General features: G+C 47.8%; 1 protein-coding gene across 2 annotated transcripts in view; it reads left to right on the plus strand.

Annotated features, from left to right (window-relative positions):
* Window positions 1-25,652, plus strand: part of Swt1 (Swt1 RNA endoribonuclease) — a 176,088-nt gene that overhangs the window by 125,476 nt on the left and 24,960 nt on the right. Inside the window, exons 14-16 of one of the 2 annotated variants that reach the window (XM_065441935.1) lie at window positions 22,777-23,184; window positions 24,015-24,146; window positions 25,372-25,471. In XM_065441935.1, the coding sequence (XP_065298007.1) occupies window positions 22,777-23,184; window positions 24,015-24,146; window positions 25,372-25,471 (640 nt within the window). The remainder of the gene's footprint in view (window positions 1-22,776; window positions 23,185-24,014; window positions 24,147-25,371; window positions 25,472-25,652) is intronic. The other variant, XM_065441936.1, reaches the window with a different exon arrangement.

Below are 25,652 nucleotides of genomic sequence, written 5' to 3' on the forward strand. Positions count from 1 at the left end.
TGTGTGTTCTCCGTCATCGCTTGTTTGCTGTACGCCTACTAATTCTTCATTTCTTCAAGTGTTGTATCCTCCTTTTGTCCTTGTGCTCTTGTGCTTCACTTACAGTATCTCGTTCCGTCAGCTGTAATGCGCATTTGCAAAACCAATACGTTTGATAAGACGCAGTGGTTGTCATAATTTCACTACACATGTATTAAGCTGGCACATATATGGTTCAGATACAGATGCCTGTATGCGGACTTGCACGACGTTGATGCGGAGAGGCAGCTGACGGCCGTAAGCTGTTGCGTTCTTTCCGCCAAACTACCCGGCCTGGTAGTGCTGTAAAGATGCTGTATAAAAGTGACACGCGGTGACAGGGAAATTATTATACTTAGCAGCCGACCGTACGTTTTGTAGCTTAGGTCTTCTTTCTTGTGCGTTTGTGCTACCATTATTAATGAGCCATTTCTTGCCTATGTTCTTGACTATGTAACCGCGTTTGTGTGGATGTGCAGACGTGTGCTTTTTGTTGTACTTGCAAAATGCAAATAAAATATTTTCAGGCTTACTCAATCTTTGGTGTCGTGTGCGTTTATTCCAGTCGAGGCCATCGTGCCACCTGGAAACCGCATTTTGTCAGTAGCCCTACACGAAATGCAACAGCTGGAGCGCGGCGGCACAACTCGGCGTAACGGCGGCGTAATAAACGAAAAACCGCTCGGGATGCCCTTAAAAGTCAGTTCAGAGTTTGCCTTAACTCGATATGACTCAGCGCTACATGTATTCTGCGCCTCGATCGTGCTCCCGCCCGTTTAGTTGCTGTGTAGCAAACGTAGCGCCTATATAATGTAGGCGCTACTTTTGCCACACAGCAACCAAACTGGCGGGAGCACGATCGAGGCGCAGCAGCCAGAAACCCAGTAAAGCCACAGAACACCTGGTAAAGCGTGTGCAAAACCCCGTTTCCGATGGATGGATGTTATGAGCGTCCCCTTTGGAACGGGGCGGTGGCTTGCGCCACCAAGCTCTTGCTACTATGCTGCCTAATATCCTACCTAGGTTAACCAATGAGAAAAAAAAAACATACTATGAACTACCACGTCCAAATTTTCTGATACCCTATTGCGAACTGTGCTTTTGTACGTCTCCGTCCTTTGTCGTTTCCCTACTTTTCTTCCACCAATCCTAGCTCCAATCGCCTCTTACTGATGTCTATTGCGGACCTGTTTGCTTTACCACTGCTCCCGCTGAACCCAAGGGCTTCAAGGAGGCCAGTGGTGCCTAAATCGACCGCTGGATAGATGTCTTCACATTCTAATAAAATATGCTCCGTCGTTTCCCTAGCATTACCGCAGCAAGCACATGCTTCTTCTTCCTTCTTATATCTCGCTTTATACGTGCGTGTTCTAAGGCATCCCGATCTCGCTTCGAAAAGTAATGAGCTTCCCTTTGAGTTATCATAAATGGTTTCTTTCCTAATTTCGTTTTTTCCCCTTAAGTAGTTACTCATGGCAGGTTTCTTTTCCATTGCCGCCACCCATGAGATTAATTCAGCCTCTCTGACTTTCCGCTTGACCTTCTTTGTTGTTGTGTTGCCCACCCCACAGGCCGCATACTTGCTGGTAAGCTTCCTAGTTCTTTTCCTCCACTGTGAATCAATGTTTTGCCTGTACAGATACCTGAACACTCTCCCAGCCCATTTACTTTCCTCCATATTCCTCAGCCGTTCTTCATACTCAATTTTACTGCGAGCTTCCCTCACTTCAAAACTAGTCCAGCCCATATCCCCTTGCACAGCTTCATTTGTAGTCTTCCCGTGAGCGCCCAACGCGAGGCGACCCACTGACCTTTGGTTCCCGTCGAGTCCTGATTGTACCCCTGATTTAAAGCAAACAACCGCATTTGCAAAAGTAAGTCCTGGAACCATTACCCCTTTCCACATACCTCGGAGGACCTCGTACCTATTGTATCCCCATAGCGCTCTGTGCTTCATTATGGCTGCATTTCTCTTCCCCTTGACTGTTATGGTTTTTTCCTGTGTTTCCATATATCCGTTGCCTTCGTTTATCCATATACCAAGGTATTTATATTCTGTTACCCGAGGTATTTCTTGGCCCTGTATCTCCACTGTCTGTTCACTGTTTTCATTGAATACAATAAATCCTGATTTTCTAACACTAAATTTCAAACCTAAATTGTTGCCTTCCTGTCCACAGATATTAGCCAGACGTTGCAAACCACTTTGCTTGTTTGCGAGCAACACAATGTCGTCCGCATAAAATAAACCTGGGAGTTGCTGCTCTATTAATGTACCTGCCTGTTTGTATGAGAGATTAAACCCGATATTACTTCCTTCTAGCGCCCTCTCCATCCTCACCATGTACATCATAAACAGCAGCGGGGATAAAGGGCACCCCTGCCTCAGTCCCTTGTTGATATGAACTTTCTCCGCGCTCCTCATCCCTTCCCATTCAACGCAAACAGTATTTTCTAGGTAAATCTCTCTCAAAAGCTGTATACAATCGTTACCTAAGCCTTCCCCTTCCAGAATATCCCACAAAATGCTGCGGTCTACGTTGTCGTATGCTCCTGTAATGTCCAAAAAGGCCACATACAACGGTCTGCTTTCTGCTTTTGATATTTCAATACACTGAGTAAGAACAAACAAGTTATCATCCAAACGCCTACCTATTCTAAAGCCATTCTGAAGCTCTCTCAAAATGTCATTATTTTCTGCCCATGCTTGAAGCTTTAATTTGATTGGCTGCATTGCTAGCCTGTATATTACCGATGTAATGGTCAACGGTCTATACGAGTGAATTCTGTCTTTCTCCCCCTTACCTTTATAAATTAAATTCATTCTACTTTGTCGCCAACTGTCTGGTATTCGTCTATCTTTTAAAGTTTTTTCAACTGCTTTCACGAGAGCTTCCTTACTTTTTGGTCCCAGTTCATTTATCAGCCTAACGGGAACCTCGTCTAGCCCTGTGGCTGTGCGCTTAGGAATTTTCTCTTCCGCTTTCTTCCAGTTTAAATTTGTAAGCACTAGCTCCGTTTCCTGTTGTACAGCGCCACCCGTGGTCACATACTTTAGTTCACGACGCCACCGCTACGCTTATTTCCGTAGCACTGTGGAAGGTACAGTTTCCCTTCTCTATGTTTGTATAGGTGTTCTGTGGCTTCCCTTCGCGGTCGCGCCCGCGTTTAGTACGCGCTGCGCGCGAAACGTCTCTTGTTTGCGACGGCGCCTCTTCGGATGACCGGAAATTATTATTGTGTTGTTAACTGTCACGACAGCAATGTAAACATGAAAAGGTTGATGCCACCAGTGAAATTCGGCCGATTCACAAGAAAATGGTACGAAAGAAGCAGACGACAGACATGGATTACTGCGGTGCGCCGAGCGAAGTAAACATCTGGCAAACGAAGCGAGCTCGTTCATTGGTCACTCCTGAGTGTATGACGGTTTCTATATGTAACCCACGTGAAATTAATAATTACTCGGTACATAATCCTTTTATTCATATAAAAACTTTAAGTTCAACGAGCGCTTGTCCTGCCTTCTTTCTCGTGTTTCGTTTGTGTGTGCGCTGTCTAAGAATGGAAACCACGTCTGTTGTATGCGCTAGCAGTGGCCGAAGTTCACGCGTGCCGAGAAATTGAATATGTGCATGATGCATTGAACATGACCGGAGTTCATTCCCGCTTCACCACTGCACCGATCGATCGGGTTACTGGACGATACACACCCGCGTCTTGGTCGCGCCGGCATTGCTGAAGCAGGAATGATTAATAATACTTTCAACTTCCGTCTCTTGAGTATTGTTAAAAAATGACCAAGCTGTCTACATTGCTGCCTCTATTCCATATTGTAGGGGACGTACTAGTTAAAGTTGTGTGCGCATGTCGTACTTGTGCTATGCAGCGATATATCTTGTTTATTTCCGCACAGTGTCGATAGAAGTCCGTTGTCGCCATCAGAGACAACACGGATTTGTAGCAAACATAATGTGAGAAACTGCAAAAATGACTTTAGCTCGTAGGTGCCGTATGTATGTGCCGCATCGTATGTGCTGACGATTTTTCCGGCGGCACATACGATGTCGTTTCCAATTACCTGCTCATGCAGCGTCCCTTCGTGGTTAAGCAGACGCTGCCCTTTCGCCGCATTGCAGCCATAAAAATAATCGTCAAGCGTACCGATTTTCTTAAAGGCAAATATAGAGTGTGCAGTTTGTTTCACACTAAGGGGAAAACTCGGAACGTATTGCGTCGCGATGCGGCAAGCAATGGAGTCGTGCGGTGGCAGCAGCTCGAGCAGGCGCACACGCTTGAGGGGCAGTGTCGTGATCTGCGTCGTTACAGTGTACTGCGTCGTTCTAGTACACTGTAGCGTCGTCTGCTACGGCGGCGCGCGCTGGCCGCATTTTCGGGAAGCGTGGTACTGTCAGGGGCAGTGCACCGATTTCATCGGTACTGCGGGAACTGAGCTGATATTCTTTACTAAACATTGTGCGTCGCCACACTCTGATCCTTCATTGGCGATAATGGAGTTCCACAAACTTCTTTTGACAACATGGTTCATTTGTTCTTTCGAAAGGCCGGAGTACTGAGCGTGTGCACGTATATTTCTTCACTGTGTGTGCTACCGTAATGAGCAGCGAGAAAACGCACCAAGATGTGCGCGCAACGTGCTCAGTCTTTGTTTGACTCGAAAGGAAAACAAAGCACTCAACAATGGGAGTCGAACACGGTGAAACAAACGGACACGATTAAATGAACGTTTTAGGTTCAGACAATGAGCTGGAAGTGATTTTTCTCGACAATCATTCGCTACACCAGACAGACCCTGCCCGCCGGTGGGGAATTGGACACGTCACGCTCGGAACTTCAGTTAGTATCTCGTCATGTCCCCAGCGGCAGCGATGACAGCGCTCATCCTGGAAGGCAGTGTAGTGTAGAATGACTTGATCAGGGATGTGTTCATTCGCTGCACGTCTCAGTCGCTGACGGTGGTGGATCGAAGCCTATCCTCGGGCTACTGATAGAGGGGATGTTGCGCCAGCGATACTTTCAATGAGCCCCAGACATTTTAAATGATGTTGGCGCCCGGGGATTGAGGCGGCCGCTCCAAGAGAGTGACTGCGCGCTCTTCTAGCAGTTCTTGCACAGCACGAGCAGTGTGGATCGGCGTCCTATCGCGTTAGAATATATAGTCGCCTTCCAGAAACGGGCCGTCAAGAATGTATGGAATCAGTACGTCGTCTATGACTGCCATGCAGCGATGAACTTACATTCGAGGTGTATCAGTGGGCGTCGCGCAACGCTTAGCAAAGAATTCCGGCTCATTTCACGCAGTAACGATGTGATCGGCGCCCTGCACCTGACAGTAGAACGTTTCTCGACAATGCGGCCAGCGCGCGCCGCCGTAGCAGACGACGCCGTTCAAGATCCCGCCCCTCGAGCATCTGCGCGAGCTGCTGCCGCCGCCTGAGTCAAGCGCTCGCCGCATCGCGATGCAATGCGCTTCGAGTTTTCCCCTAAAGGGCCGTTTATAGTCCGACGTAACACGCGCGCTTGCGCACGCTCGCGCACGCTACGTTACGATGGCGAAAACAACTCCTTCTACAGTCCGACGCACTGCAGCGCCGACGTAACCGGCGGCTGCCAGCGCGCCCCGACGGGCCCGGCGCAGATTTGGCTCCTGCTCCATTCGCACGCCGGCGCCGCCGACTGCGTCAACCCACAATGCATTGCGCGTGAAGAAAAAGGCGCCAACACAACTCCGCAGACGGTTTTTGCGGACGGCGCGCGACTTGGCGAAAGTTCTGCGCATGCTCCGAAGATAGCAGCCTGCGGCGCGAGCGTTGAAGTATAGAGGGGATGGCCTCCCGGCTGGCGCAGCGCAACCGACGTAGCGTGACTGACCGCGAACGACGCTCGCCCGCGCGCCGATAACGTCGGACTATAAACGGGCCTTAAATGTGAACACTGTACACCGCCCTTCGAAGGAAATGTCCACGCGCACACACCGCGCGCGGCGCGAAACGTGCCCAAACACGCGCAGTGCAGGAGGAAATCAAGGCGGCGCGAACGAGAGATGGGAGAGGGGTACCACCCGCTAATAGAATTTTGCTTCGCATGCGGCGCTCTCAACGCCGGCGCAGCAGCGCCGCTCTCGGTGCCGTTCTTGTCTATACGTCATTTCCGCCACACTTTTCACCTAGCGCGCGGAAGGGGTAGGGCCTCTCCTTACTTTCCTTCCTCCGTGCGCTTGGCCGTCGACCCCAAGCGGAGCTATGGGCGTCTTGCGCTGGAGTTTGAGGTATAGCAGCGGCGCCTGGTGGCGGCGCGGCAAGCGACATCTGGGTCGTACCAGCTTGGGTCGTATTGAGCCCTGACTGTGGCGAAGCACGTTTCCAGGCCGAGTTTTGCGTCGATTCGCACTTATTTCTGCCCTGTCGCGAGTGCGAAAAGGCTCGTCACTTCTCACAGACTATACTGACCACGCTGCGAGCTCGCCGCAGCCTATAGTTTAACGAAAACGGACTCTCCGTGTGCCTTGGGACGTAATGCTGGGAGCAGAAGGAATCGGTGACGCCGATCCGGAGAGACCTAGCCCAGCCTCGAAAAGGCGTCACCGTCATTACTTCTGCGTCGTGGGCTGCTATGAACAAGAAGGCCTGAATCCCAACATCAGATTCTACCGTTTTTCTTCAAGGCCTCACGAAGTGGAGCGACGGGCGCGCTGCAGCTGCAGTTCGTCGCGCTGAGTAAGCGAAACTTCGCGCCATGCTGACTGCTTCGCCTGTCTTGAAGCTTGCTTGATTATCTTTGTTCTTAATAATTCGGTCTTTTGCACCTACAGTCCCGACAGCAGACCGACATATATAGCAGCAGGCATGGCTGGTGATTCACGATTGGAGACGCGGCCATAGCGACAATTAACAATTCGGCAGATGCGAAGTGGTGAAGTGACCACAGGGTGTGTGCAAATGACCACAAATGGCCGGGCCGATTCGGTGAAAATTCACTACCCCACTACGAGCAGCACAGGTTAGAGAGTTAAATGTGACCATACTTGACCTCCAACCAGCATGTTAAGGCGGCGCAGCAAGGTAGTATTGATGAAAGCAGATCGATGTTCGAGCGCTATCATTAAAAGCTACATCAAGCGAGCAGCGCACGAGCTCGCGCTGCAGCGCGATTCGCACGTACGTGCGAGCTCACATGCATTGCATCAGTTTAGCGGCATGCAGTCAACAAAGATTGCAGGAGGCCCGCCGTTTCGCGGCATGTCGAAAGACCGCTGCCGTCACGGCGCGTACGATCGTGCGCTCGAGCAGTTCGTACGTCGCGGCGATTACTGTCGTGTGCTCGAGCAGTTCCGTACACATGATGTCTGCTTATCGCTGCTGTGGATTCATTTATAGCGAGCATTTCCTCGCGTTTGTGCGCCTGAATCTAGCAGCGTGCAAACCTTACCTGAAGTTCTACTTCGTACGCGACTCGCTTCACTTGCCATTGACACCACGCTAAAACTTCGCCGCTTAATTCTTGAACGGCGTACACGTAATCGGCAGTGCATAATTTCTTGCCTTTACGCAGCGTGCCACCCCTGAAAAAATCTTCGGCGCCCGATATTCGCTGCAGGCCGTGATACAACACAAACGAAAGTGGGGGGTCCATATTGTAAACGTGCTTTCCGAAGCAGACGACTGAGCTTGGTACGACCCATTTTAGGACAGAGGGCGCTTTTCAGCACCTTTTTCGCAGCGCCCTCTGGGCATTGCAAGAGCCCCATCGAAGCAGCGTGCGTTGCGAGCAATCTGTCGTAGCGCCGAACGTGTCTGGTATTCCGGTAACCACAGGCAAGTTGATCATTTCGGCAAATGACTGGAGGCATAAACTCAAGCTGATGAAGGAACTTTAGCGTAGACGTACAGGCTCGTTCAAAATATGTGCGAACGCTGCGAAGCGTGGCCGCGCTCCGCGGAGCGTCAGCTCATCCGGCGCGGGCGCGCATCGAAACAATGTGGCGCAGGCGCACAGGAGTCTGGAGGCGGTGCTTCGTGTCGTCTGCTACAGTGCGGAAGCGCACCGTGCTTGCTTTGCTGGGAAGCGCACCTAACTCTGTGGTGGCAGCGCCCAGACGTGCCGAGATGGCACTGTCGCATGTTACTGATTGCAGCGCGTAGTTCAGTCCTATGGAAGGGTATCAACTGGCAGAGGGAGCTAGCTTGGGCAGGGCAATCTCTTATCCTCTGGCGCGGCTGATAAGCTGCTGCAGATAAGTGCCAAGCTAAGCGACTGCTCTGTACTAGTGAATGGTTCTCGGATGACTTGTCAAAGCACGATCCACAGCACATTCTTTATGTTTATCGGCTTACGAACGTCAAGCTGTCAGTTTTAAAAGTAGTGATGCCACTTCTTTCTTTTCTTCCTTGTTTCTTATGCTGCCTCAGTAATAAAAGCGGTGTAACAGTTGAGTAGTGTTCATTTTTCGCCGAATCTTGGTAGAGCAAGCGATGTCTCGTGTTCCGGATAGCGAAAGATGGCGAATTGTAGAGCTAAGCCGCCAAGAATACTTTTTTTTTTAATATTTGGGGTTTTACGTGCCAAAACCACTTTCTGATTATGAGGCACGCCGTAGTGGAGGACTCCGGAAATTTTGACCACCTGGGGTTCTTTAACGTGCACCTAAATCTAAGCACACGGGTGTTTTCGCATTTCGCCCCCATCGAAATGCGGCCGCCGTGGCCGGGATTCGATCCCGCGACCTCGTGCTCAGCAGCCCAACACCATAGCCACTGAGCAACCACGGCGGGTGCCAAGAATACTCTCAGAGGAAGATATCAATGCTAACAAATCGGCCACTTTCGACCGTGAACCGGATCGTTCAGGCATACCGAAAGGAGCGAAGAATCAAGGATCGTCCGCGGACAGGCCGTCCCAAAGTCACCAATGAAGACGACGACATGAACATCGTTGCGGCCGCTGTGGACAAGCCAAATGCCACTGCGACTGAAATTAAGAACACTGTCGGGCTTCTCAGTGTGTCGAACGCAACAGTGAAGCGTCGCCTGCACGCGGCTGGCCTCAGGTCAAGAATAGCTGCACAGAAGCCACTTGTGAGCGTGAAGAACAAGGGGACGCGCCTGGCATTTGCCCGAGATCATGAGCAATGGACAGAGGAGCACTGGGGAAAGGTCGTCTTTACTGACGAATCTGCTTTCACGACCAGATGGGACCAACGTCAGCGAGTCTGGCGGCCTGAAAACTGCCGGTAAGTGCAATCATTTAAGCAATTGTATCCTAAAATGAAGGATCATTTTAGGCACTAGTATTTAGTGGTATTAAGCTTTAAACGTTAATATGCTTGTTCTAAAAAGTATCTAGAATAATTTTTGCTGTGGCCTAACAACTGCAGTTTTGCAAAGCGCGTACAATAAGCAAAATGTCATGTTAAACTTCAAGAAAAATTAAAAAATTCTCTATAATTACGGCAAAGCTATAATTAGTGACGAACGCTGCAACCATAATAACTGGAGTTTCAGAGTTTATGTCAGTCACGGCTGAAATCTATTAACATTGAATGTTATAAGCTGGCGCGAACATTTAAATTGCGCAGAGCATATTTTTCAACAAGAAATATGGGAATGAGGAAAAAGTGACTGTAGCATCGATTAATATTAGGAATACGTTAGTAGGAAAGGAGGCTGCTATTGCCTTAGCGTGCGTCAGTACCAAAGACAAGATCATCTTGTCCGACAGTAAGGCAGCTGTTCAGAACTTTTGTAAGGGGGTGGTCTGCAGTCAAACCGACAAATTACTAAGAAGATACCCCTCAAGCAGGGAGGTCTCCCTCATATGGGTTCCTGCTCATGAGGGCATTCCGGCGAATGAGGCTGCTCACAGCCTCGCTCGATAATTATACGTCCGAGCTGATGTGGAAGTGCCCCTGAGTGGGAATAAAGACCCTCTCATGGCGTATGGAGAAATAACCGAAACACCTAGATTGGATAGAAGAACACTCTCACTTCCGGATGGGTCACTCACTCCAAAGGAGTGCAGGGCCTGAAGGAGGCTTCAGGTCAGCAGATTCTTTCCGTACTCTATACTGCACGATGAAGACGCTGGGGAGCCTGAGCTCTGCAGTAGCTCCCACAGAATGAATTCGCAAAATCACTTAATTTGGGAGTGTCAGGATTTTCCTGGAGCTAAATCACAAAGCATCCCAGACCTTGCCACCTGGGAAGAGCTGATCCGGAGCCAGGACCCGGATCAGCAAAGACTCATCATCGGTCAGGCGGAGACAGCTTACTAGAAGACTGTCTCCGCGGTCTCCGGTGCTGAGAGCCGGCTCAGAGGCACCGCCTCCTAATTGCTGCCCCCCGACCGTGAGGCCCCATTATGAGGAAATAAAGTTCATTCATTCATTCATTCATTCATTCATTCATTCATTCATTCATTCATTCATTCATTCATCAAGAAATAGGTGCCGATAGAGAGCCAATTTTTACACTATGGCATACGTAGGAATCATGCTTTGCCTCAGTCTCGGAATATTCGATGATCCCTCAAAACAACTGAATTCATAAAAGAATGGCCTCGTTCGCAATTTTTTGTATGATTGTGTTAGGTTACCCGGTAATGACCTTTAGACAATCCTAAAAGATAGTAATTGATATTTTTGTTCCTTCTAGCTTGCCGGTTGCACCTGCAATTTTTACCAACGCTAACAATTCTTTTCCGTTTTCTGCAGGTATATGCCTGAGTACATGCAACAAGTCGCTGCCAGCCGCCGGTCCGCTGTGAATGTTTGGGGCGCTGTGACCATCGAAGGCCTGGGACCCCTGGTTCGCATTGAGAGCCGCTTCAATGGAGAGGCCTACTGCTCAATCCTGGACGATGTGCTCTTCCCGTACCTTCTAGGAGGACCATTTCCGGACGGCGACTTCATTCTGCAGCATGATAACTCCCCAATACACAAATCGAAAAGAGTTGCTGCATTTCTTGAGCTCCGCGATATCGCAGTGCTGGAATGGCCTGCTCAGTCTCCTGACCTAAATGTTATTGAGAACGTGTGGGGCATCATGAAGAGTGCTATGACCAGCCGACAGCTCCACGGCCTCTCAGCGGACGCACTATGGATTGTTGTTCAAGAGGAGTGGGAGCGGCTGAGGTCCGATGCGAGCCTTTGTAGATCCCTATACAGGTCCCTCCAGAACAGGATGAAAGCCGTCATAAACGCAGGAGGCGACCCGACCTGCTACTGATCTTGGTCATGGAACTCGTTGAAGAGCAACACATTCGAGAAAATAAAACTCCACGCCTGAGCAAACCCTCAACGGACCGGGTGGATAATGAATTTTATTTCCTACAATCAGTTCTGCGTTCTCAATCAGATGCTTTATCTTGATGTCAAATTTTTTTTGTCCATGAAAGTATACCTGGTGTGCGGGGTTGTAGTTCTCCCGCCAGTTGTCCGTTCTGATAGATGGTTGCTTGTTTCGTCATGTTGGCGATATTTAAATGCGTACCGTATTCCTACTACGTGTAAAATGTCCGATGAGGAGCACCGGCACCTTCAGCGTCTATAGCAGGATACAATCTAAACTTTTGGCGCGCTATGAACGCAACTGTGTGCAAACTGAATGCGCACATTTTTCTGGGAGCGTGAGGCACGTAGGATGTTATTCTGTCTTATGACGAAAGTAGTAAATAATATTTCCGGACACACTGCGTAGGGTTCAGGGTAAACTAAGTGAAAAAGAAAGATGGCAGCAGAAAGTCAAAGGCAACCGGTGCAGTGCTTGAGTGGGAGCCTTAGTTCGCTATGCAGAGTAGGGTTGTGAGTGGGGTTTTTCATCATTTACGTTTTGATACAGCAATATTCAGCCAAGTAAGACAGAGCATCGCTTTTGTAGTACGATGCGTAATGCGCTTCTTTGAAATTGCAATTCATTTCACTCTCTTTCGATTGTTTACTAATTATTGGTATTTGGGAGTTCCATTTCTATGTGTTCTCGCATTTTGTACGTTTTCACATCCCCGCAAGACATTAGCACCTGGTATTTTAATCCGCAAAACTAAGCAATCTCGTGATGGAGAACTAAAAAAATACTTCTTTTCAACGCGATGAACTTGACTGTGAAACGGTACAAAAAAAAAACTGCTAACAGTAATATCAGTTTAGCAGCTCTTGCTGTAAAACATCTAATTCGAATTAGGAAAAACGCACAGAAAACAAAGCTGTGCTCCGTTACATCACGCCGCCTGTAGAGTGCGGCCAAGTGCTGAGAATGTTTCGCTGCGCCAGCTCTGTGGGGAGCGCCTCACTTCACTGTCGGGGGAACCAAGTTCGATCTCGGCAACTGCGGCCCTGGTTTGATGGAGGCGAAAGGAAAGACGGTCATTTAATGTGCTATATCTGTGCATGGTAAGAATCACCGAGGGTCGAAATGATCCAGATCCCTCTAATACGTCGACGCCTCCCAAAGCGTGAGTCACTTTTGAGCATTTAACAGCATAAACTAATCCACACTAGAGCTGAGAAATTTGAAACAACACCTGTATTCAACCGAGAACGCTGCACTGCAAACACACGCTGCTGAGTTGCCGTATGCGGAACCAACAACAACGCGCTGCAGTCAGTAAAATGCGACAATGCCATCTCGGCACGTCAGGGCGCTGCCAGCACCCAGGTGCGCTTCCGCGCTGTAGCAGACGACACGAAGCACCGCCTTCAGACTCCTGTGCGCCTGCGCCACATTGTTTCGATGCGCGAGCGCTCCGGATGCGCTGGCGCTCCGCGGAGCGCGGCCACGCTTCGCCGTGTTCGCACATATTTTGAACGAGCCTGTACGTGAGCGGCCTGATCGGTCTGCACGGTCCATACACTTGTTGGCGCAGCGCTTAACCAGCGAAACAAAGCGCTAATATTGCTCTAACCAAGTGTAAAACATTTTAAACATTTATAAAAACAACGTGTTGATGATTACACTCCTGCGAAAAGTACACACCAGCAGCAAAGAAGAATGCGCTTCGTTGCTGCTACTGTGTATGGTTGAGCTCTGTGCCGCCAGGTGGCTGCACCGTGCAGACTATTCACATTTGCCCTTCTGCTCATCTCATGGCTCATCCTGTTACGGCACAGTCAAGCGGCAGGCCCTGTCCCCTTGCGCTTGCCCTAATACCGGACTCGCGAAACGCTATTGCTTTAGTAATCTTCCGGTGTAAAGTGACGGCCACAAACGCGCAAATCCTGGCGCCGATCGGATAGCGGCAGTCCGATGCGCAGCAGCCAGTTCGCTCGTACGCTGCCTTGCAGAGGGACACAATGTCACTGCTTGACATATTGCCAGTCGCTACGTTTGCAGTCCACAAGGCAACAAAGTCGAATCATAGTGCTCGCGAAAAGACTGAGACCGACTCTGACCGCGGAGCTCTCGTCAAAATGGAGTACGTTGTACACAAGCAGACGACCATTGCTGTTTGCCGGAAGTGCTTAAGTGTACTGAAAATTGTTCTTGTGCATTCTCTTTACGTTACTTTCTTTTTATAAAAACAAATTAACAAACATTCCAACTATTACGAAGATCATTTGTTTATCATAAAGTTGGAAAAATTATCGATCACGCGCCCTGGTGAGCCAATCGGATAGCTCGCCCCACTGACGTCATATGGGTGATTTCGGTCATATGGGTAGGGGCGGCTAAAAATTCCGCCGAGCAGTGCTCTGCGATCGGCAGCGATGTGCATTTTTTTAAAACCTCATAATAAATTACATGCTTTACGCGGAGCACTTATATGTGTCAATTAATGATCAGAAGGACCTACTCTAACGACTCAGTACGTCTGTAGAAAATCGTCAAAAGCGTTTCAGGGTCCCTTTAACGAAAGTGCCGCTGTGGTAGCCATGTTAAGTTTTAAATGGTTTCGAATGTGTATCGAGAAAAAAAAATCAGCCGGGAGTATTAAAACCTACCGCGCGCCCTGATTTTTTTACCATAGTTTCCTACAAAATTTTGTAGGAATCTCTATGGTTTTTACCAAGTGTTGGGCCGCCACATCGGCTTCCATCGCGTTGCGGCATGCTCCCTCCTATTTCCTTCATTCATGGCTTGCACCAGCTTACGCGTTATCAGCGTGACACAGCATTCGCTATAGTTCGATCAACCGGCACTGTGCTGGGTTCGTGCGGCCAATGATCGGGCCTCAACTCTGTTCGCGCTATCTGTGCCACGTCGCGCTAAGGTTTCCTCGAATCGGTGCTGTGCGCCGTTCCCCATTGGTCGCCATCTTTGCATGTGAGTAGCCGGATTGGCTAGCTGGTAACAGAAGCAATTAGCTCGAGCTCGGTGAGGTCTGTTCTCAGGTAGCTGTTTTCGCTGCTGACATTGTCGGCGATTCGGAGTGTTAGTAGTGTTAGCCATCGTTCCTCCCTGGAAGGTGAAGTGTACCGGTAGCCGTCGTAGCTTCCCGTTAGCGTGTTGGTCCCCTGGCCCGCTTATCATGGACGGAGAAGAGCGCTCCAAGCAGCCCGACGTCAGGTATGGTCGCCTTCGCAACTGTTCGTCTCCTGCTTGTCCTAATCGGACGCTCGGCATCGGTCGACGCATAGTCGCGGTAGCTCTGATGGAGCTTCGTTCGTGCACTTATTTATACACCCTATATTGCCTTTGTCACGAGCTTCGCCGTGGCTGCTCGAATTAAATGTCTGGAAGTCGCAAAGCACGTTCGAGGACGCGTCCTCCGTTTAAAAAGTTGACCGGCGTTGCAAATTTGGTCGTGCGGGTCGCGACCGTTGCGAGCCACTCTTATGTCGAACTTCGAATAACAAGATCATGATCACACGTCGTGCGATCGTGTTTTCGTCGAAGCGCAGTCTTGACCTCAATCGTGAAACGCTAACCAATGTTTCCTTGATGGCGCGAGGCGAGTGCGCATCGCTGTGTAGCCGCCGGCCATTTTGCAGAAGGATTGAGAATAATCTTTAGGTTTATTACTTCAATGCAATCGTAATCTATCGTTATGCGATCGAATTTTTGCGCAAGCGCCGCCTTGGATAATTAAACGCTTACGTTTCATTCATGGCGCGAGCCGAGCGCGCCAGGACCCACAACCATTCGAGCCACACACGTTCCCACCGATAGCGTTCATGGCTCTGATCGCGTTTAAAAGGTGCCGCCGTTTGCCACAACTACATTTTCTCTTGCGCTGTAAATTAGTACACGGGGATCATTCAGTTCCGAACTCGACGGAACGCAACTTCAAGCTTCGCGGCCTTTTTTCATGAATTGTTCATTTCCAGACTCCCCGCGATCGTGTCTTTGGGCCTTCCGATCTTAGCTGTCGCTCCGACAGTCTGGGCATGCTGGCGCTTATCGCAGCCGCACGACTGCTACCAGGCTGTCGGGCTCTTGTCGGTGCTGTGACTTTCATTTATGTATATTTATTTACGTCGTTCTATCCACGATCTGCACTGCGCGTCACGCGATCTTTCGCGCTGTACTTCCTTGGCTTTAATTGAAAAGTAGGGTTATTTGCGTCGCGGTACGGCGTCTCGTTTTCTCGGGAGGTTTGTGTACCGTTGAACCAGCCGCATCGCCTACTGCAGTGACTGGACACTTGTCGAGGCCGGCGAAGCATGCTCATTGGTCGTGACTGTAGCGGCACAAGGAACTTGTGCGCATTCATGCACGCAGCCATTATTAGGCAGCAGTGGTCAGCTGGCGTTTCTCCTTCAACTGTACTTCTAAGGCGCTAATTAATTGTGTTGATCTAACTTAATTTCACCTCATTCCTTACAGCTGCAGAATAGAGTAAGGATTTTCAATTCTTTACAGAGTTTTGTCATAATTACAGAATGTGGACTCCATGCAAAAACTCGCTACAGGAACACCACATACGAGGACATATCATGCCTAGCAGACTTGAAAAGCTCCTGTCCAGTCACTGGAAAAATTGCACCTGGTGAAGCGCATTCTGAAAAACAATGAAAGAAGTGAAACCACTCGACTACTTTACCATTTGTTTTATTGAAAACATTTTCCGAATTTTATTAAAAATTGTAGCACAATTCCAATCGGAAGTGTTTCAAGATGTATGCAACACTTTTTAAATGCCATTACTTTCGTCAATGCTTTTGCTGTTGGCATATACACAACTGTATACACAGTGCCTTGTAGGTTTAAGCAAGTGCCAGTGCTTCTGTGCTAGTTTCACAGTGAATCAGCCTTTGCATACAATCTTTTGTTTGCCACTGTGCATACTGATGTTGCTTAGAAAGTTAAAAATGTTGGTGCAGTCTGTGACCTTGGATGTAGCAACAAATTCAGTTAAGGCTGCGGGCAAGATTTAAGAACGCGCTGCATTAAAGCTTTGTTCAGGCTATGGTTGCAACTGTTCATAGCTGCGAGTGTGCTATCGCATGCAGTTAACCCTCAGTTGCAAGTAATGTGCCTCGGGATGGCTGTGGTCAGACATGAAACATTGTGAATAGTTGTCATAAATTTTCAAGCACTGAGCTAGCCAAAAGTCTTTTCTGTGCCAGTGAAGCAGTCTATACTAACCTAAGTGGCACTTCATCTTGGATGAGTGGAAAATTTCATTGTTAGAACTGGGTGGCATCCATCTGCAGATATCTCTTAAATGCTTGTGGAGTGGAAGTGAATAAAGGAATCTTGCCAGAGGGCCACAACCTCTGGCATGATCCTAATGCAAAGTCCAAATGTTGCTAGGGAACTGTTGCAAATTTTAGCTGCTAGTGTCTTGCAATCAGCCATGTAGGCTTGGCCCTACTTGTGTAAGTGTTGAGAGTTTGTATGTGGCTACTTTTTGGTTTGCTGAGCGCTGAAACTTCAGGCAGTTCCTTGTCTCCTGTACGTGTTTATAGAACTCACGTGTGTTATAGCAACATAACACCACATAGCCTACAGTGTTGTGCCAAGTCTCTTCATTAAGAGAGAGAGAGCAAATGATAAAGGAAAGGTAGGGAGGTTAGATGCAAATGAGCCTGTGACATGGCTGGCTTCATCTCTCAAGTAGACTGTGCCTGGGATATAGGGGTTGTATGTAGCAACCATGACTCATGACCTTTGCAAGATGATAGCAGCCACAAGACAGCCACCTAAATTTTGCAGTACACACTCATCGTGCCCTCACTGATTGCACAATGTGCCAGTGGTTATTGTAAAACATATGGGCGCTGTTGTTGGTAGTGTGCTGGAATGTTGATGTTAGATTTGACACTTGCAGTCGAATGCAGTTGTTTAAGAAAGTCTGAGCATGGTTCTGCTTGTAAAACATGGCATGTGCACCCCTTCGCATGCCCGTCAGATGGGTACTGTTTCCATAGTGATGTGTTCTGCTATGCTGTGGCATAGATAGCAGTACTTGAGCATGTCATGGTTGGATGAGACTAACGTATCAACCAATTACCTTAAAAGTTGTTGATGTTATACAAATGCCTTTATTTCCATAAACGTACAATTTATGGGGGATTTAAGGTAAAAGTTGCTCGCAGCAACTTGACGGGCCTTAAACTTGGTCTGAGGGCAGCAGCAGAAGGCACAGGCACTGATTTAGAACCGACAAACAATACTTGTGTTTACATGTGCCTTGTTTGCGTAAAGAATGGATATACAAACAGGTCATATTCAAGAGTGCTGGGTATGCTGTGAAGAGACCAACTACCTTGCACATGATCTTTTTATGCATTGAGAAATGCCAGCTGAATATAATGTCACTATTTGCACCTCTACACCGCACCTAGATTGTGGTGCATAGTTGTAAAATTTTGGGTGCAGAGGTATGTCCGTGGAGGTGAAGCGCGAATGAATGTCTTCGTTTAAAGGGCCCCTCAGCAGGCCTCGTTGAAAGTTTAGATTATACGGTGAAAGTTGTAAAGCACCGTCAAGAAATATTTTACTACAATTTTTCTAGTCTGCTCATTATCAGAGGAGATGGAAAAAATTGTAATGCAGTGTTGTATGCTGCCAGTAGGCGAGTTTCACTACCAGCATACTCGCCTTCCATTTTGACCACCATCAGAAAGCCGACATTTCTTCCGTGCCTTCTCCCATATCGAAGCTGATGGACCACATCACGTTTACATAATAAGCCCTGCCTCCATTTTTTTAATGCGTTACCTTTAGGAGTGTCGAAATAAAAAAAAAACAGTGTGGGCAGCTGGTTATGTGGTAGAGGTAGATATTGGATAGGAGGGCTTAAAAGAGAATGTCTGTGTGGCTGTGTGCACATGCCTGAGTGGTCTGCTCTGGACCACCGTCAGTTGCACTTCGCTCCTTTAGGGGCAGGACGTGTGTGGAGTGAGCTCCTGAGCAACACTTTGAAATGTAGCGAACATGGTTTAAATTGTGGTTCTGGTACCACAAAGAGGTGCAACGTAATTCTAACACATTTCTCTTTCATTTACTGCTAAATCGCCATTGAATTTTTTTCTTCCTTTTTTTGCTGTGGCACCCTCCCAGTGGCAGTATGGCATGTTCTGCATGGCCAATTTACTGAGGTCATGTGCTATAGTGGATGTCATTGCAGGTAGTGCGTCTTATGTAGAGGCATTTGTGTGTGGCCTAGACTCTGACTGTAAGGCTCCCTCGAGAGGAAGGGTGCACAGGCTTCTGTTTGAGATTTCATCTATTTTCACAGTGTCGAGCCGTTTGATACTTTGCAGGCATGATTGCCATCAATTTTGACTGCCGCTGTGTTAGCTATGTGCCTTGCTTGCCTGATTACAACGCTCGAACCTAGTGACGAGGGGTGCGCCCTGCGGGAAGCCTGTTCGTGCTGTAGCCCATTCTCTGAAGCCATTGCAGCACTCCCAGAACTCGTGCTCACGGCCAAAAAAGGGCCATGAATTGTTACTAGCTAGCACTAGAATTGGCTGTAGCCACAGATGCAGCACCTTAATTGCAGCATTTTATTTTCTGACGGGGCAAAAAAGTCAAAATGCAGATGGTTCATGAAAGTTGCACTGACTCCTGCAAAAGCCACCCGCCATTCTGCTTTCTCAATTTGTGAGGTAGTTCTTGCTTCTCAGTGTTGCTGGTGCTGCGACTCCTGTTTCTTAGGAGATTGCTCATATCGCAAAATTCTTAAAATTCAGTTGTCAGTTGAGAACCAACCTTACTGCTGTCGCTAAGTATGGACAGCTGGGCTAGTTGGTTATGATTAGCATTGTGAAACATAGTTCCAGCGCACATTTGAACAAGGACGAGGCGAGAAAAACAACACAAACGCCGGACTTCAACTGAGTTTTATTCATTGTAAACAGGGCTTTATGTACACAGGGGGAGGGGGTGGGGAACTGCTACTGCGCAGGACCACTCAAAAATATTTCCTTGGTCTAGGCAAGGTCATCACAGGTGTCAAAAAAAAGAGAAACTTTTCCCTCTTTTTTTTCCCTTCTATTTACGTCACACAGTGCAATCTTGTTCATGTCCCGCCCTGCCTAGCTGATTCGACACATCCGTTTGCCCTTAGATAGTCAATTTCTTTTGTCCCGAGTGCAACAGAAGGAGCACTGACACAGTTCTCGTTTGCATTGGAAATACAACACGCCTCAAATATTTCCCGGTGTTTCTGATCGCTATATTTGCGCAACACGCGTGTTCGTTCGAAAAAAGCCTCGCATGCTGGCTTGTGCGAGCAACGGCGTATGTGGTCGGCTAAATGACCAGCGCCACTTAGTGATGTAGCATTCCTGCGATGCTCTAGCAAGCGTTCATTCAGACAGCGCCTGGTTTGGCCGATATAGCATTTCCCACAGGCGAGGGGAATACTGTACACAACGCCGACGTCACATTCAACGAGGGCTTTGGTGTGCTTAATTTTGCAGGCTGGTTTCTTCTGGGATTGGTTTACAAGGCGGCACATTCGTCCCAGCTTTTCCGGTGCTGAAAACACAACACGCATCCCGCACCTGTCACCAACCTTCTTGAGGCGGTGAGACACCTGGTGCCAATAAGGCACTACGACAGGGCGCTTTTGAGGGCGTGCGTCTTTTTTCTGCCTGCGCCTCCCACCAGCCTTTGCCTCGCGAATCTGGCTCTCTACCACTGAGGCCACGATTTCTCCGTGGAACCCAGCCTTCTCCAGACGCCTTAGCTGGGCGTCGACGCTGTCACGAACTTGATGTTCGCATGACTTGTCTAGTGCAGAGCGGATGCAGTTTTTTGCTATAGCTCTTTTTACGAGCTTGGAGTGGGCCGATTGATAATTCAATCGGCCCACTTGCTTTATGTGAAGAGCTCAACCTAGAAAAATTAAGAAAGAGCATCAACGCTGCTGACATTTTGTCTTTAAGTGTTTTCTTCACTGTAAAGACCCACAAGGAATCTGTTCCATTCAGGGCTATTGTCACTGAGAAGTGCTCTTGGCAGGGCATCTTGTCAAGGTATCTGCAGAAGCACCTTAGTACCATTCCGTTAGAAGACCCTTTCCTGGTAAAAAATTCTACAGAGGTTATCGAATACTTTTCTGGCTGTGAAACCTCTTGTCAAAACAGGTTTGCATTTTCTATCGATGTAGAAGATTTGTTTTACTCATTGCCTCATCCTGAGCTTTTCAGCGCGGTTAGAAGCCACGTTGAAGACATGGCACCAGTGGCTTTCCAAAACATGACTGGGTTATCAACCGACAATTTTTTAGAACTAATTTCCTTTTATCTCTCATCCACCATTATCACTTTTAATGATAGCTGTTTTATCCAAAAAGAAGGAGTGTGCATCGGCTCTTGCCTAGCTCCACTTTTAAGCAATATTTTTTTAGCAAGTATTGACAAGCGCATTCAAGCGTCCCTTTACAACGCAGGCGTGCAGAAAGTTTTTAGATATGTCGACGATTACCTCGTGGTAATGAATACGACTGATGCTCAGGATAAAAGCAATAGTATAAACAACATTCTCGATATTTTTGCTAGGAACGCCTTTGGAATGAAGTTCACGCACGAACTGCCGCATGATGGTCGCATCCAGTACCTCGACTTGTGTCTGATTTTTCACGGAGCGCGCGTGTGCTGGCAGTACAAGCCACGGTCGAAAAAACAAATTCTGAATTATCAATCGGCCCACTCCAAGCTCGTATAAAGAGCTATAGCAAAAAACTGCATCCACTCTGCACTAGACAAGTCATGCGAACATCAAGTTCGTGACAGCGTCGACGCCCAGCTAAGGCGTCTGGAGAAGGCTGGGTTCCACGGAGAAATCGTGGCCTCGGTGGTAGAGAGCCAGATTCGCGAGGCAAAGGCTGGTGGGAGGCGCAGGCAGAAAAAAGACGCACGCCCGCAAAAGCGCCCTGTCGTAGTGCCTTATTGGCACCAGGTGTCTCACCGCCTCAAGAAGGTTGCCGACAGGTGCGGGGTGCGTGTTGTGTTTTCAGCACCGGAAAAGCTGGGACGAATGTGTCGCCTTGTAAACCAATCCCAGAAGAAACCAGCCTGCAAAATTAAGCACACCAAAGCCCTCGTTGAATGTGACGTCGGCGTTGTGTACAGTATTCCCCTCGCCTGTGGGAAATGCTATATCGGCCAAACCGGGCGCTGTCTGAATGAACGCTTGCTAGAGCATCGCAGGAATGCTACATCACTAAGTGGCGCTGGTCATTTAGCCGACCACATACGCCGTTGCTCGCACAAGCCAGCATGCGAGGCTTTTTTCGAACGAACACGCGTGTTGCGCAAATATAGCGATCAGAAACACCGGGAAATATTTGAGGCGTGTTGTATTTCCAATGCAAACGAGAACTGTGTCAGTGCTCCTTCTGTTGCACTCGGGACAAAAGAAATTGACTATCTAAGGGCAAACGGATGTGTCGAATCAGCTAGGCAGGGCGGGACATGAACAAGATTGCACTGTGTGACGTAAATAGAAGGGAAAAAAAAGAGGGAAAAGTTTCTCTTTTTTTTGACACCTGTGATGACCTTGCCTAGACCAAGGAAATATTTTTGAGTGGTCCTGCGCAGTAGCAGTTCCCCACCCCCTCCCCCTGTGTACATAAAGCCCTGTTTCCAATGAATAAAACTCAGTTGAAGTCCGGCGTTTGTGTTGTCTTTCTCGCCTCGTCCTTGTTCAAATGTGCGCTGGAACTATGTTTCACAATGCTTACTGCTGTCAACCCTAGAACAAGAATTGCAATATTTCGAAGAAGATTCAGCGAAAAACTCTTCAGTCTACAAACTTTGAAGTCAAGATAACTGTCACCATTACTGTTTCCCATATACTTCTGTGACTTAACAAGGGCCGCAACTTTGTTGCAATGCCCTTCTCTGATGCTAATGGTTTTCAGCGCTTCTTGTGTTTACGTGTGGTGAAAAAGACTCCTGCTAAAACTTGAAAATGTAAAAAAAGATGTGCTGCATTGAAATAATCGATTGAGCCGGGCGAATAAACACTGTCATGAGAACTTCTGCAGCAGTTAAAGATTGTATTTGGGAGTGCTCAAAGAAATACCCTGAAAGGTGCAATGTTAAAGAGTCGCCTGGTGGCAGCAAAATCTTGGAAACACAAGCCCATCCAAATCAAATATTGTGGTTTGGTTCATGTGAGCATTGAAAAGGGATGCACACACTGAAAGACCGTACAAAGTGATCACCTCGTCGGCGCTTTTTTATGTGTTTCTGCGGAGGCTGTCCGTTTATAAATGATTCGCGTACTAGCTCAACAACAGAACATAGATCCGAAATTCACTGCGGTCTTTTGCCGCACAAACTTCTCTTTGTTTTGACAACATTGCGAACTGTATCGGTTTGTTTCCATGCTCTGCTCGCAGCAAGAAAGAAACCTCGGCTCGCCCTCGCCCCCCTCCTCTGCGCAACCCAGGCCGTTCAATGCCAATAAACCATAGGCTTGTCAACCTTAATAAAGAGCCCACTGTGGACTACGTACACCGCCCTCCACATGTGATTCTTATGGCATCGATAAATGAGGCTCGGTACCAGGCTGAGTACCGCGCTGAAGAAGAGCGCAAGCGGAATCCTGATGCTCCACTGCCACCCCACATTCCTCCCGGTCGTCCGCACATCATCAACCGGTTTCCCCTGCGCCCGCCCATGGAGGCAGTGAAGCGCCGTCTGGAGCTGCATCGGCAGCAACCTCTGCCGCTGCCCCCGCCCCCACCAGAGAACACTCCACCTGTGGCACTGTTCCAGGACTCATGGAGTGTCATCAATGACTACTGGTCAGTGACGCCATTTCCCTTTGAATCTGTGTGCGTCTTATACAGGGTGTCCCACCTAGCTTAAGCCAAACATTAAAAATATGCAAATGCCATGGAGCTGCACAGAACTAAAGTAAGGTTGTTTGGCGTTGGTTGGAGATACTCAGATTATTTTTCATTCAGCCTAATTAGATAATCTTTATGTAATCAACTTCTGAAATATTATAATTGGATGAAAAGTGTCACTGGGAAAATTGTAGGGCAACATGAAAAACCCGCGATACAGCTTTCTGTTGCTCGATACGTGCTACATAAGTGTTTTTACGGGTGTGAAAGAAGCCCGCGAATACACGCAAAGTACCTCGAATGGCCAGTCATGCGGCTATTTTACATGTATTTGCGGGCTTCTTACACACTCGGAAAAACTTTTATGTAGTGCGTATCTAGCAATAGAAAGCTGTATCAAGAGTTTCTTATGTCGCTGTACAATTTTCTCATTGATACTTTTCATGTAATTATAGCATTTGAGAAGTTGATTAAGACATTATTTAATTAGGCAGAATGAAAGAAATCTGAGTATCTCCAAGCGACGGCAAACACACTACCTTGGTTCTGTGCAGCTACGTGGTATTTGCCTATTTTTAATGTTTGGCTCAAGTTACATGGGACAATATCATGTATGTTGAAAAACGTGCATCCCGATTTTCTAACCCTTGAGTTTCAGCATTTCTTGTGTGTGTGTGTGTGAGAGAGAGAGAGAGAGAGAGAGAATGGTTAAGTTGAGGGGAATAGAGTGATGTGGTGCAAGTTTGTACCTGTAAGCTTAAAGGCGATGTGTTCTCTTTTCGTAGTGGATTTCTGTGCTCCAAGACTGAGATGACTCACGAGTTCCCCTACACTGTGCGGGCCGCATACAAGATTGACCGTGCAGTCGTGCGCAAGGTGTACCGACTTGTTGTACATGTCACAGATTACATGACTGTGTAAGTGCTACTATGCCATTGTCTAATCTGGGCACTCCGAAACTGGGTTCTGCAGGACCTCGCACTCTGGGAAGGCGCGTGCTGTTCCCCAAGGTCAGAAAGTCTGGGAACCCCTGCTGTAATCCATTGTCTACCAGTTTTGTCAAAAATTTAGGGCGCCAGACCACCCATTGAACAGAGGCTTGACATACAGTGCTGTGCAAGCAGAAGTACAGGTATTAAGGCATCATGTCCAGTGATTGGGCACAGAGTAGCACAGGGAAGGAGCACTGCATGGCACTGGTTTTGATGGGCCAGCGATAGTTGCACCATGAAGCTTATTATCCTGCTGAGGCTAAGGTTTGCATTTTCATTATGCAAACTCTATTGTATAAGTTTCTTAATCTATTTTCTGGCTTTTTGGGCAGTGCCAGTGAAACATAATCCATAGCTTTCTATGGGAATTTTAAGGGGGTTGTGTGCAAGCATTATGCAAGTAAATACGATGATTAGTGTTTCCAATGCTTAAAATTAGCCTTGGTGTTTGTTTTTCTTCATGTCAGATATTGTCACAAAGTGTTGAGATTCCTGCAGGAATCCTTGGACCAGAAAGTGTTAAATTTGTACAAACCATCAAGGGTTGCTAACAATTGCAACTGTTTTGTAGCGAGCTTGTGCACTAAAAAGCTCTGAGCAGTAAAAATGGTGCATGCATATTGTACTGGCCTTGAGTGTTTCACATAACCTGAACATGTGCTGTGTTAGTTTACTACTGAGGTACTACAACGTATGGCACTGGTTGTTCTACTTGCAGCTGCGGCTTATTAAACCATTCTCGGGCTATTTATCCAGATCGGAGATATATATATGATCTATATATTCAGCAATTCTTGCTCCTGCTGTGTAGACTTTACAATTTGATTTCAATTCCTGCTGCAGCTTTCTCTTGTGGTGGTTTTTGAATGTTTCGCAAACATTGTACAGTGTAGTTTCCTTAGGTTACAAACAGTAACCTTATGCCAGAAAGTACATTTATATGCGAAATGTCTTGGTCAGTTATCATGTGGAAATGTGCATCGCACACATGACGATGAAGCAAGTGCTTTCTGCGTGTCTCTAGATGGTACGTTTGGAATGCCTTCGAAGCTTTAAAGAGAGCTTTTTCACTGGTTTAGGTGCAATGGCACTAGATGCTGTGCCATACCAGTGCTTCTGAGTGTTTTACTGTTGCCCATTCTCTCTGCAGCCTGTTGAACGAGCTTGACAAAGGTCGAGAGAACCTTGTCGGTCTAGCGGAGGCTTTGATTGAGGCTCTCACTGAACTTCTGAGGACTCTTCGTCATGAGGTATGGTCTTTTTTCCGCTCTTTTAGCTTGCAACTCTGCCTCGCTGTATGGTGCAAAGGTGCATGTTATGTATGGTGTCTACACACGTTCTTTTGTGCTGTTTCTGTGCTTTCGTCAGCTAGCCTTGTCTTGCGTAAACACACAAGTCCACTCGGGTTTCTATCAGTGAGGAATTGTCCTC

This window comes from Dermacentor albipictus, unplaced genomic scaffold (genome assembly GCF_038994185.2).
Source record: "Dermacentor albipictus isolate Rhodes 1998 colony unplaced genomic scaffold, USDA_Dalb.pri_finalv2 scaffold_31, whole genome shotgun sequence".
In the NCBI taxonomy this organism is placed as follows: Eukaryota; Metazoa; Arthropoda; class Arachnida; order Ixodida; family Ixodidae; genus Dermacentor; species Dermacentor albipictus.